At 42.5% G+C, this 13986-nt stretch overlaps 1 protein-coding gene and 1 pseudogene across 6 annotated transcripts in view; both read right to left on the bottom strand.

Annotated features, from left to right (window-relative positions):
* Positions 1-13986, bottom strand: part of Lrch3 (leucine rich repeats and calponin homology domain containing 3) — a 100504-nt gene that overhangs the window by 14967 nt on the left and 71551 nt on the right. For 2 of the 6 annotated variants that reach the window (XM_005071546.4, XM_013114507.3), the window contains exons 14-18: positions 13161-13214; positions 9830-9901; positions 4213-4261; positions 3306-3413; positions 656-759 (exon numbers count right to left, since the gene is read on the bottom strand). In XM_005071546.4, coding sequence (XP_005071603.1) covers positions 656-759; positions 3306-3413; positions 4213-4261; positions 9830-9901; positions 13161-13214 — 387 coding nt within the window. The remainder of the gene's footprint in view (positions 1-655; positions 760-3305; positions 3414-4212; positions 4262-9829; positions 9902-13160; positions 13215-13986) is intronic. The other 4 variants (XM_005071547.4, XM_021228036.2, XM_021228035.2 and 1 more) reach the window with 3 other exon arrangements.
* LOC101831485 lies at positions 6011-9281 on the bottom strand (annotated as a pseudogene).

A 13986-nucleotide genomic window follows, 5' to 3' on the forward strand; every position in this document is an offset into this window, starting at 1 on the left:
TTCTAACTCAGGTCAGTAACTTAAAGAGACAGAGTGTATGCATTGAAGCCAGGTCAAGGTGGTATAAGGCACAAAAGAAATGACCATCATTTTATGACTTGGAAAGCCACTAAGTCTGGGCATGGCAGTGTGTACCTATGATTCCATACTAGACAGAGAGGCACAGGGAGGAAGACTGAGAGATCAAGGCCAGCTTGAGTGACATAGTGAGAACTTGTCTCAACAAACATGAAACCAAACTGGATTCTTGTTCAACTGTAATCTCTCAGCATGTAGTATGGTTTGAGAATGTGCCTATGCACTATGTAGCATAGTCTGGTCTCGAACTGGTGATCCTGTTACCTCAGATTACTGAGTGGTTACATGTGTGGATCCCAATGGCACTTACACATTGTAACTACTCCTCTGAGATTCCCTTTTAACATGATGAAAAACAGAAATGGAAAAAGTGAAAATGAACATGGCTATGCCGTGAGCTTTTAAAATTGTTCATCTAATTTTCACAGTTTAAAGGAATTTCCTCAATAGTAAAATTTCTTTCATCATCATAAAATACAGCAAACAATGGGCTGACTTTATGGCAATGGTAGAAGTGAGCATGTAAACAAGAGGCTATGGACTATAGAAAAGGCACTGCCAAAGATAGTGTACACACTTTGCGTAGTTGATCTATTAATCTCAGCTCCTCTTCTCTCTGTCTTGTTACAGGGTCTGCAGGACCAGTTGCAGGTGCAGAAGACAGCAGGGGTGAAGCATGAGCTGGAAAACACGTGAGATGGAAAGGTCAGCTGCCAGCGCTAGGAAAACACATTTGTCTGGCAAGCTTCCTTGCCAGTACAGTGCTTTTTACTTTCTGGAAGGACATTTTTAAAAGCATTCTCATCTGGGGCTGGGAGAGATGGCTCAGTGGTTATGAGAACTTGCTAATCTTGTCAATAGAGGACCCAGTTTCACTTCCCAGAGCCCACGTGGTGGCTTGCAGGGAGCCATGAGTTGTGGCCGCCATTCCAAGATGGCACTGGGCCCCTGCAGGGCTGGAGTAAACAACTCCATATAGGGTCATAACCAGAATCACCAGCTCGAGCATGCTCAGTGTCTTCAGCTTGCTGGGCCAATCAGGGAGCCTGAGGTGGCTGCCAGGGGTGCTCGACCAATAAGACAGTTGCACGCTGCCTCAGCTCCTATATAAGCAGCTGCAGTCTTTGTTCGGGGTCCCTCGCTTCCTGCTCTCCCTTCAACCAAGAGGCTCCAATAAAGCGTGATTTGGGAAGAATCCTTGTCTGGTGGTAGTCTTTCCTGCTGGTCAGGGAGTGCTCCACAGTGGCTCATAAGTACTTGTAACTCCAGTTCCAGGGGATTTAATGCCTTAATCTGACCTTCTTGAACATGCGGTGGACATACATACATACATGTACATAAAACACCTATACACAGAAAGTGACATAATAAAGTTGTTTATTTATTTTTGGTTTTTCGAGACAGGGTTTTTCTGTGTAGCCCTGGCTGCCCTGGAACTAGCTCTTGTAGACCAGACTGGCCTCAAACTCATAGAGATCCACCTGCCTCTGCCTCCCGAGTGCTGGGATTAAAGGCACGCACCACCAATGCCCAGCTAAAGTTTTTAAAAAAGTATTATAAGAAAGAAAACATATTTACTGAGTAAATTTAAAGGGGTAGTGGGATGGTTAGTAGCTGTGGTGGTTTGAAAGAAAATGGCCCCCACAGGGAATAGTACCATTGGGAGGTGTGTGGCCCTGTTGGAGGGAGTGTGTCACTGTGTGGGTGGGCTCTGAGGTCTCCTATGATCAAACTCCTCCCAGTGTCACAGTCTACTTCCTGTTGCCTTCATGCTGCCATGTCTGCCTGCCATGATAATAGACTAAACTTCTGTAAGCCACCACCTCAATTAAATGTCTTCCTTTATAAGAGTAGCTGTGGTCATGGTGTCTCTTTATAGCAATAGACACCCTAAGATAGTAGCTATAGTACCACTGCAGATGGAAATTTAAAAAATGCAATTATAGCTGGGCATTGGTGGCGCACGACTTTAATCCCAGCTCTTGGGAGGCAGAGGCAGGCGGATCTCTGTGAGTTCGAGGCCAGCCTGGTCTACAAGAGCTAGTTCCAGGACAGGACAGCCTCAAAACAATAAGGAGAAACCCTGTCTCGAAAAATCAAAAAAAAAAAAAAAAAGCAATTATAATGGCATTTTGAATTACATTCATTTACAAATGTTTTTATTGAAAAATACGAGATATATGTAAAATTACCCAGTTCTAAATAGAGGCCAATAAGTTATCCTCACAAAATTAAATGACTAAGTGCTACAAGTTTGATTTACTTGCATGTTCTCTGTCCATTAGAGTACAGAGTATCAGTATCCTCACTTTAAGCACCAAAGATTTATTTTGTCCATTTTTGAGAAATGCCTATAAACTAAACCATGCTGTATGTATTCTTTGTGTATGGCTTCTTTTGATCAACACTAAAGATATCTATCAGTACTGTACATTCTAGATATATCAGTACTGTTGTTATGTATCATCTTATTACTTTTATGACATTTCATTATATAGATAAATCAGTGTTCATCCCCTTCCTACTTAAGAACATTCAGTTTGGCGCCATTATAAATAATGTTGCTATGAATGTTTTTATGTCTATCTTTTGTTCTACACATGTGCATATTTCTCAAAGTAAAACTGCTGATAATAGGTACATAAAAGTTCAATAGTTTGTCAATACAAAAAGATCTGAGAAAGAGTTCATAGTAAGGGAAGGATTTTTTTTTCTTTTTTCGAGACAGGGTTTCTCTGTGGCTTTGGAGGCTGTCCTGGAACTAGTTCTTGTAGACCAGGCTGGTCTTAAACTCACAGAGATCCTCCTGCCTCTGCCTCCTGAGTGCTGGGATTAAAGGCATGCACCACCACTGGCGGGGAAGAATGTTCTTTATTTGTTCAATCTGTTTTTGGTTTTGGCTTTTGGGACAGGATCTTGTGATATAGCCTGGGCTAGCTTTAAAATCAATTCTGCCTCTGCCTCCTCAATGCAGGGATTATAGGTATGTACCCATCATGCACAGTTGAAACACTATAAAATATATTTTAAATGGTACTAAGAAAGTTTCTAATCCAAACAAAAAACCCAAGATACTCCCGACTTAATGTCAGTGAGATTACACACACTGCAGAGCTAACTTTTGCCAAGATGCAGCTAGGTGTGCAACTGAGAAGCATGGAAGAGGTCATGTCACTGTGTAAAGCCATCCCCCGCTCTGCCATGCCTTTAAAATCGCTACCACTCACCTTTATTAGTTTCTGCCCTAACAGCAGCTCGGAAAAGGAAGCTTTCAGGGCGCTGGGGCTGATTTCTCTGGGTGGCAGCAGGAAAAGAATATGCAGGGGAATGATGGACTATATCAGCATGGAAAAGCAAGATGATGTTAAAGGAAATGGGAAGTAAATCAAAGACGATGTAGACAAATGTCACAAAAATCTCATAAATAGCACAAAAGGAAAATCAAATCAAACATGGCAATGATATAAAGTGATGATTCTGTTCATTAGTTAAAAACTCTCATGCATAAAAGAAAAGCTGCTTATTTATTTTAAAAGTTATTTTTAGTACATCAACAAATGCAGGTTAAAAGTTAATACACTCTTACAATTTTATAGCCCAACTAATTCCCATTCATTTTTTCTTACCAAATAGCTAACTATTAAAAAATGAAATCCTAGTAAAGAGGGCTGGGGCTGTGACTCAGTTGGTAGTGTTTACCTGGCATTCATAAAGCCCTGGGTTTGATCAGTTTGCTCCCCAGCACTATCAGAACCAGGCTCGGGGGCATAGCTGATGCTTTGCAGCTGGAGGCAGAAACAGGAGGACCAGACGGTTCCTTATCTTTACACCAAGTAACAGCCAGGCTGGGTCACGTGAGACGTTCACGTCTGTCTGTCTGTCTGTCTGTCTGTCTGTCTGTCTGTCTGTCTGTCTGTCTGTCTGTCTCTCACATACACACACACAGAGAATCCTGGTAAAGAATAACTGTGGTGTGGTAAGCCTGGTGACAGGTGCCTGAAGTAATCCTAGTACTTGGGAGGACGGCAGGACAACCATGAGTTCTGGCTAGCCTCGATTATATAACAAGACTGTCCCCCCTCCTTCCTTCCCCCCCCAAAAACCCATTAGATACAGCACTTTTGTGTCTATTACCTGTCTCTGCTGCAGGAAAGCTTGAGGTGACATTAACTCTGTCATCACTCTGTGGAGAAACAGACAATATCAACAGTTACTACCCAAGAAAGTACAGTTTTGACATTTTAGTAACTTCGGGAATACTAAGAAAGCTATGCATCTTTCCCCTCAAAACCAAGTCTAGAAATGAAAGTTTAGTGAAATTGATAGATTTTCTACTTTTTTTAAAAAAGGCAATTCTTTTGCTTAGTTGTGTTTATGTAATGCATTCTCTAAAGATCTGACTTCTCCAAACAATGTGGGAAAGGACCATCCTAAAGCAAAAATGGCTATTGAGAAATACACCAGAAAGAGAAACCTTACTTTCTAATATAGGTTTGTTTTTTAAAAGTTTATTTATTTTATGTGCATTATGTGTTTTGCCTGCATACATGTCTGTGTGAAGGTATCAGATCCCCTGGAACTGGAGTTACAATAGTTGTGAGCTGCCCTGTGGGTGCTGGGAATTGAATCCTGGTCTTCTGGAAGAGCAGCCAGTGCTCTTAACCACTGAACCATCTCTCCAGCCCCTCTAATATAGGTTTTGTTGTTGCTCTTGTTTTTTTTCCAAGACAAGGTTTCTCTGGGTAGCAGTCCTGGCTGTCCTGAAACTCACTTTGTAGACCAGGTTGGCCTCAAACTCACTGAGATCTGGCTGTCACTGCCTCCTGAGTGCTGGGATTAAAAGCATGCGCCACCATCTCCCAGCTCTAATACTCATTCACTCATTCATTCTTTCTTCTTCCTTCCTTTCTTTCTTAACTGCTGTACTTTTATTTTTCTTAACACAATGTTGCTGGGGCCTATAATGTTCTCACTGAACAGTAGAAAACCAAAATTTGTCATTTCTTAAAGAACTGAGTACAAAAAAACCTTATATAAATTAAAAGGATGAATATATTTACAGGTGTCAATGCAAACGTTCCCAACTCAAGGCAAGTAACAACCCACGGTGGTCAGGAGGGAAAACACCAGGACGGAAACTAGGTCCTAAGGCTCAGACTTTCCCACCCTGTTAGACCGGCAAGACAGAAGTGGTAACTGGTTCAGGAACCCTTGCCAGCCTTGAGAAATCCTGTTGGTTAATACTCTGTACAGATCACTGCACGGTGCTCACAGATCCACCAGGCTGGGGATTTCTCTTCCACAGGGTGTTCTCCCCAGGCACCAAGTGACCGAGCCACATGACTAAGGACTAAATCAAGATATGCACAGGGTTTTAAACATTCACCAAGGGAACAGTTAACTTGAATACAAAGTCAAAAATCAGCAACAAGTTCTACCATCTAGTGCTGACACTGGATACAAGCTTCAAGAACAAATATCTTTTCAAAGGCTTATTCCAGTTTCATGAGGCTAGCATGAGGTGTGTACAATTGCCAGGGCAATTGATACTTCAGAATCAGCAGATGCCTGGTGTGGGGACACCAGACCTTGAACAGAGATCCACTTCCCCTTAGGCCTGGGAGCAGACAGCTGTGAGATAATGTTTACTGAAAACAATTTAGTGCTATAAAGCTCTTGATAGGGCTCAGTTAAGGGCTCGCTCACTGAAACACCATGACTTTGACACCCCCTACGGCTAGATGCTTCTTCCTGTTCCCCCTGCTGTTTCTCCCCCGATTCTGGGGCCGGAGATTAAACCACCAGCCAGGAGGGTGAGAAGTCTGGGAGAGTTGTTGGAGAATTGTATGTAGATGGATGGCAGAAGTCCTTAAAAAGGGAAGCGTTTTTTTCTTGGGGAGACTCCTCCTAAGCTGACTTGGGAAGCATAAAGTTTTCTTAAAGAAACCGACCAGTCTCTGTGTCATCTATCCCGACCACCTCGCTACATTCTCGGATGCAGGCTACACAACAGGTGCGACAGCCTGGCACTTGCTCAGTCCATCTAGAAGCATTTGTGATGCACGACGGATGGGCCTAACTCGTCATACTGCTGCTTGCTGATTCACATCTGCTGGAAGGTGGGCAGTGAGGCCAGAATGGAGCCGCCAATCCAGACTGAGTACTTGCGCTCAGGGGAGCAATGATTCTAATCTTCATGGTGCTGGGAGCCAGAGCTATGATCTCCTTCTGCATCCTGTCAGCAATGACTGGGTACATGGTGGTGCCATCAGACAGCACTGTGTTGGCATACAGGTCCTTGCGTATGTCCACGCCACATTTCCTGATGGATGCCACAGGACTCCATGCCCAAGAAGGAGGATTGGCAAGGCGCCTCTGGACACTGGAAGCGCTCATTGCTGATGGTGATCACCTGCCCATCAGGCAGCTCATAGCTCTTCTCCAAGGAGGAGGAGGATGCAGCAGTAGCCATTTCCTGCTCAAAATCCAGGGCAACATAGCACAGCTTCTCCTTAATGTCATGCACAATTTCCTGCTCAGCCGTGGTGGTGAAGCCGTAGCTTCTCTAAGGCAGGATCTTCATGAGGTAGTCTGTCAGGTCCCAGCCAGCCAGGTCCAGATGCAAGATGGCGTGGGCACAGCCCTCGTAGATGGGCACTGTATGTGTCACCCTGTCACCAGAGTCCATGACAATGCCAGTTGTGCACCCGGATGCATACAGGGACAGCACCACCTGAATGGCCATGTACATGGCTGGGGTATTGAAGGTTTCAAAAATCATCTGTGTCATCTTCTCTGTTAGCTTTGGGGGTCAGGGAGGCCTCAGTCAGAAGCACCAGGTGCTCCTTAGGGACCACACGCAGTTCATTGTAGAAGGTGTGGTGCCAGATCTTCTCCACATCATCCCAGTCAGTGACAATGCCGTGCTCGATGGGATACTTCAGGGTCAGGATACCTCTGTTGCTCTGAGCCTTGTCACCCTCATACGAGTCCTTCTGGCCCATCATGATGCCCTGGTGCGGGGGTTGGGGGGGTGCCTGACGATGGAAGGGAACATGGCTCTGGGGGCGTCGTTGTCAGCAAGGCCAGCTTTGCACATGCCTGAGCCATTGTCAATGGCGAGGGGCGGCAATTTCTTCTTCCATTGCAATCTGCAAATGACTGGGCAATGGAGCAGCAGGAAGACTCACAGTGCAAACTGGAGAGTGAGAGCTAATATAGTTTCCTAAGTACAAATTTTTCTTTTTTCTTTTTCTTTTCGAGATAGGGTTTCTCTATATTGTTTTGGAGGCTGTCCTGGAACCTGCTCTGTAGACCGGGCTGCCTCTGCCTCCCGAGTGCTGGGATTAAAGGTGTGCGCCACCAACGCCCAGAGTACAATTTTTTCTTTAGAGAGTAAAATGCAATCTTAAAGTGTAATGACCATTTCTTAAATTCTGTTAAAAATATATTTAAAACATGATAGATAATTGCTGGGGTGTGGTTTAGTGGTAGATGGCTTATATAACATGTTCTGGGTTCAATCCACAACACCACACACGCATGCACGCACATATAGAAAATGACACGTATTTTCAAGAATATTTGGGTACAAACATTTTCTTTTTGGTTTTATGTGGCAGGAGCTTTCTATATAATCCTGACTTTCTTGGAACTCTACATAGACCAGGCTGCCTTCAAATTTATGGAGATCTGCCTGCCTCTGCCTCCAGACTACTAGGATTAAAGGAGTGTGCCACCATACTGGCTCAAGTCCTAACATTTTGAATTCATTGACAAAAGTGTAAAAATGGAGCAGTAACTAAATGGATATAAAGTTTATCTGCAAAAAGGAAACAATGTTCAGCTAATTAAAAAAGAAATGTTCACTTCTGTAACCACTGTACAGTCCAGCTCCTTGCCACCTCATGTGCCCACAAATCCTTCTGTGCTGGTGACAATGGAATCTGCCTTCGGCAACTATGGCTCTGCAGCTGGCCATTACCTACTTGGTAACCAGAGCATTCAACATCAAACCAAATGAGATCTAGTGGGAGATGCATGTTGGTATGATGGCCCTGAAAGTGTAGATGGGGAAGGATGTCCTGGAATTTCAGCCTGGGAAGAATCCAAGTTCTAGCTTGTTTTTTCTGTGAGGAATCCAGCTGCACACGACTCTTCCTGATGCCAAAGAGCCCACATTAAGCATGGCTGACAGTTCATGGATAGCATTGAAGGCTACTACCAAGAACACAGAAGTGCAACACTGTGGAACACATCTATGAAACCAACGCATTTCCCTTGATGTCTTCAGCATTCAAGTCTAGGCTTTCACAGTTGAAACTGACAGCTTCGGGTCTGTGGAAGAATGTGTGCAAGGTGGAAACTACATGCTGATTCTTACTGCTGTGGGCAGTACCCTGGCACGGCTAGTCCTCCTTCTCCTCATCTCCTACATCATCAGCAGGAAGACTCTTTTCAGCTACTAGACCATCTAGCCTGGAGGGAGGATGTGCTACAGATGCATAGATACATAGACACACTTTCTAGAAAACTTTTTGTGGTTGTTTGCTCATTTGTTTGTTGAGACAGGGTTTCCCTGGCTGTCCTGGAACTGATTCTGGAGACCAAGCTGGTCTTGACTTCAAGAGACCCCTCTGTCTCCCAAATACTAGGATTAAAGGTGTGTGCCACCACCATCCAGTTCTGGAAAGCTTTTAAAATCTGTTTTATCAAATCTGCTTTATCAACATTTACTGTGCACAGAGGAATCACTACTGGAATGATGGTGTTGATTTTGCTAATTGGATTAAACATTCTGCTATTGGGTAAATGATAATGCTACCAAAATAGAGTTCTAAGGAGGGAGACAGGGCTTTTCATAATCGGAACAGGTTCCACTTATGTGAGGGTTCTAACCTGGTCCTGTTTCCAGTCCTCTTTCCAATCCTATTGCTAAGACACGAGGTAGCTCCTTCACACACTCTCACTACTGTGACGTCCACCACATCTTCCATCCATGATTATGGACTGAAATCACAAGGCAAAAGAAGTGCTTCTCCCTTAAGTTATTTTTGTCAGATATTTTGTCATAGGCATGAGAAAAGTAACTAATACACAAACACAGGTGGCCCAGAGGTCACCATTGGTTAGTCTTTCCTATATAGCAGCAGTTCTCAGCCTTCCTAACACTGCAATCCTTTAATATAGTTCCTTATGTTATTGTGACCCCCACCCATAAACTTATTTTTGTTACTACTTCATGATGGCAATTTTGCTACTTTATGAATCATAATGTAAATCTGATTATATTTGTATATATATCTGTATATCTGATATGCAACCTCTGTGAAAGGGTCATTCAACTACTAAAGGGGTCAAAACCCACAAGTTGAGAAACACTGCTATAGAGGTTTTTGGCAAATACACTTGTGCAGAGTGAAGACAAATTATTTTAATTGTGTATTAGGTGACAGAATTAATTTGACAGTCTGTATTAACCGAAGCAAATAACCTCCAGCACAAAGTCAGAGTGACCTTTCACATGGAGTCTGCATGTAAATGGTTGATGCTGGTTCTGACTAGCTTTGGCACTGTAAAACTTGCCAAGACAGGTGAAACTAGGGCTAATACTTCCCTAACCTTAGGGAAGTATTTCAGGAGATCCCTGAGTCTGCCTTGCTGTTACTCCAATCCCCTGATGTAAGTCCCCCTTGTACACCCCCTGCCCCACTCCTGGAATTTCCTGGTGCATTAGTGCACTAAGAGATACCTTGAGAGGTGTGAAGGCAGAAGAATGAGGCAGGGTGTCCACGCAGCTTACTCGATCCATGCCTGACAGCGACTAGATTTCAAACGAGGAAGAAACAGAAGGCAGCATCTAAGTTAGCAAATGCCAGGCAGGCAAAGTCAAGCAGTAAAATGACCAGAGGAAAGGCCATCAACAAATTTAAACTGTTTACTAAGATACTAATAGGGCCGACAGAGAAAAGCTGCAGAAAAACTGCATCATGTAATCAATACACAGCAGAATTTTTCCACCTATACAATTCAGAATACTCTTATGAGCTCAGACCACATTAATCTAGAATTAAGAAGCATTATTCTAGTTTTATAGCTGCTAATAAATCACAGAAAATATGAAGACAAAGAAATGTTTCAGAACTCATGTTTCTCATAGAGACATCTTGTAATAAAAAAGAGGAATTTCTTAATAAAAAACTATTTCACATGGAAATAAAACTTAAGACATCTATCATTTTAGCAAAATAGCTTTGAAACTAATGTGTCTTCTATTGTTCTATAAAAGGGGAAATAAATACCATCAGAGAATCCAATTTTAAAGAAGCAGGTCTGGAATAAATCAAAATATTTTTCAACATTAATCCAAGTTGTACTGGAGAAGAGGCAGGACATTAGGGCTCTGTTTCACACCGTAAAGATGACTCCACATTTCATCTCTGCATCTGTGAAACTCCAAATGTCCAGAATTTCAAGGATGGTGAAGTGTCATCAGCTGCTGCATAATCAGGTTACAGAGAGTTTGTCTGCATTCAGTCTCACTACAGCAGCACAGGGGTATCCAGTGTTACATGGGTCCCAGTGACTCCAACTCAGGTCCTCACCCTTGCACAAGTGCTTTATCAAATAGGCCAGGCTAGTTGGTCAGCAAATCCCAGGGATCCACCGGCATGGCCTTAGTACTACAATTACAAGTGTGCACCACCATACCAGGCTTTTTAAAGAGGGTGCTGAAATAATACACAGGTCTTTACGCATGCAAGGCAAGTATTTTACCCACTAAGACATCTCTTCATGATCACAGTACCTCGCCAACTCTCTCTCTATAATGATTTATGAGTGTTTTGCCTTAATGTATGTGTGTCTACCATATGTACCATGTGCCTGCCTGATGCCTGCTGGAGATCAGAAGAGGGCATCACATCTTTTGGCAGTGGAGTCCCATACAGTTGTGAGCCACCACCATGTGGGTGCTGGGAACCGAACTGGAGTCATCTGCAGAGCAGCAAGTGCTCTTAACTGCTGAATTATCTCTCTGGCCCCATAAAAGTCATTTCAAAGATGGGATGCTTAAGCAGATCCTTGATGAACGAGTACGGATCAATCAAAGAGTGTAGGTAGAGAAGAAAGCAGTCCATGCAGAGAGAATAGCATTACAAAGATCTGAGAACAGGACTTTTCAGATTTGAAGAAAAGGAAGAAGAAAGAAGAAAGAAGAAAAAAGAAGAAGAAGACGAAGAAGAAGGAGAAGAAGGAGATGATGATGATGATTTAGAGTGAGCCCAGAGATAAGGATAGAGACAGAGTAGCCAGAATACCACTGCCAGCTTTTGTTTTGTTTTTTGTACTTTTGAGACAGGGTTTCTCTGTGTAGCTTTGAGCCTGTCCTGTAGTGGCTGGTCTTGAACTCAGAGATCCACCTGTTTGCCTTCCGAGTGCTGGGATTAAAGGCGTCTACCACCACCACCTGGCATGATGCTGTTTATCATATAAAAAAGTGTAAACTTTGCTTTTATAAAAAAATCTATTTGGGTGTTTTTGAGGACCTTGTCACACAGTCCAAGCATGCTTTGAACTAGGCTTGCAGTCCATGATGGCCTTGAACTTGAGGCAAAACTCTTGCTATGCCCAGCCTCTTAAGAGCTGGAAATACTGAAGCACATTACAACACCCAAAAGTACTTGTTTTCAAGGCCATCTAATTCAGGAAATCAGGCCAACAGCCAAAATGTAAGATTTTGTTTTGACAATGGCTAACAGCTATTTCAGACTTCATGCTAAGGGCATTTTGCTACTTTTTTCCAAATTTTACTTTTTCTTTGACAAAAGTGTCTGGACACTCAGAGTTTTATCACTTACTCTATGTGCTATTAAATCTCCTCCTTGGCTTCCTGTCATGCCTTCAGCTTTAGCATGAAGGGCAATCCAGCATGGGTATTTACTACAGGCCTTGGATTAGTCTGATGTAGATTTCAATCCAGGTCTGGATTTAGCAGCTCGAAACCTTGGACAAGCCACACCTGGGTAAGGAAATCTCTGCCTCACTAAATCAGTAGCAGGGAGTTCCTTAATAAGGTGGCTGTGAGAACTGAAGGGGGCGGGGGAGTAGCATCAGAGACCCTCATTATAAATTGTTTTCACTCCTTGTGGCAGTTAATTTCTGCTAATACTCCAGAGACTCATCATCAGGGTCACTTTTAAGACTGCTTACTTAACATGTACTTTATCCATCTTAACAGAAACGAAGATGGCAGAATACAGAGAAATGTGAGCAACAATGCAAGTTACACTGTGAAGACCTTTACATCGACGCCTTTAATTTGCACAGCACACACGATGGCAGTTTCTAGCACTTAAGAGAGGAGGTGCTATAGACATGGAAGTTTTACTATAAAATAAAATCATAAAACATGATGGGAAAAGCAATTTTGTAAATGGTTAGAATTCTTGAAATGAAGCCTTCATGTTCCAGTCACTGCAGGTGGGTGAAGCAGCAGGCAATTAAGTAGAGCAGTATTTAAAACCATCAGTTAATGAATTCCTGACTTAAAAATGAGCATGGAAGAACAATCTTCAAATGTAAGTATTTAAACTTTAAGCTTGTAGATAAAGTTTTTGTCCCCACTTCTACAACCAGTGGGTTTTTCTAGTGCCAGTGTGCATGTGTGATACTGCAAGGGGGTAGAAGGACATTCTGTAAAAATGAAAATAACAAAAAACAAATACACGATAAATGGGTTGCCACACATAATTAGTGTCATGGAGTGCGGGACTCCATTTAACACACAGGGGTGATTCATGAGCCCAATTAATGGTTAACAAGATGCCCTCAAAATTAGAAAAGGCATTAAAACTAATTATGACATTATGTCTTATCACATATAAAGCAAGTAAGGTTCTCAATGCAGATTTTTCCCTTGGTAAGCACTGGAAAGATCACAAAGTTAATGGAAAGAGGCAGTTCTGGTTATCTGTAAAGCATTTAGTGATGGTACCCATCATGTTTTATGGTATTTACATCAATTCTGAGGGAAAGCACAACAGCTGGAAACAACATGAACTCCATTGTGCACATTCTCTTACCACTAACAAGGCACTATCATCAGTGTGCTGAGACCTTCTGGATGGGAAGGGACACTGGGAAGGTGAAGAAAATGAAGCAATGTCAAAAACAAACGATGTACACAAGTGACACATTTCACAAATACATACACAGGAAAGCAACATATGAAGGCATATTTCCAAAGATGCTGACACACAGGACCACATGCATCACCTGTAGTTCATGAACCATCATAGTCAGTAAGTTCATTTTGAGTCCTGACTTCCTCCTAGAGCCCTTTTGCAACTTCAAATGAGACCTTACTGCCTACACACCCCAAGCTCAGGCATGGGGCTGACTCTGCTCATAGAAGAGAATACTGAGGTACTGATGCAGCTATAGCATAAGGAAATCTGTGGACATTTTGTAAACCAATAACAAATTAAAAGTAGACCTAAGAATTATGATTTCCAGTCAAGGCATCTTTTCATTGCCTTTCTCAGACAAGTAAGGGAATGTGTTAGCTGGTATACTGGCAGGAAACACTTGGGAAGTGGGGACAGGAGGAGCAAGAATTCAAATTCATCACCTTTCATGGTGAGTTTGAATCCTAACCAGGCTACTTGGAGCATCATCTCAAACAAGAGCAGGGGGAAAAAAAAAGAAAAGAGAAACAAAAACAGAAAGGTTGAAGTAAAAAAATGTATTAAGTTCATCAAACTTTGGTTGTTAAAAGTTTGTATAATTATCACTCTGTGAAAAAAGGACAACTGAAAATATATGAATGACTCTTTAAGGTCTCATACCTACATACAAAGTATTTATATAAAAGTAAATCAAAATAGTTACTAAGAACTGTGCTTGAAA

The sequence above is a fragment of the Mesocricetus auratus genome, unplaced genomic scaffold (assembly GCF_017639785.1).
Source record: "Mesocricetus auratus isolate SY011 unplaced genomic scaffold, BCM_Maur_2.0 Super-Scaffold_100008, whole genome shotgun sequence".
NCBI classification, from domain to species: domain Eukaryota; kingdom Metazoa; phylum Chordata; class Mammalia; order Rodentia; family Cricetidae; genus Mesocricetus; species Mesocricetus auratus.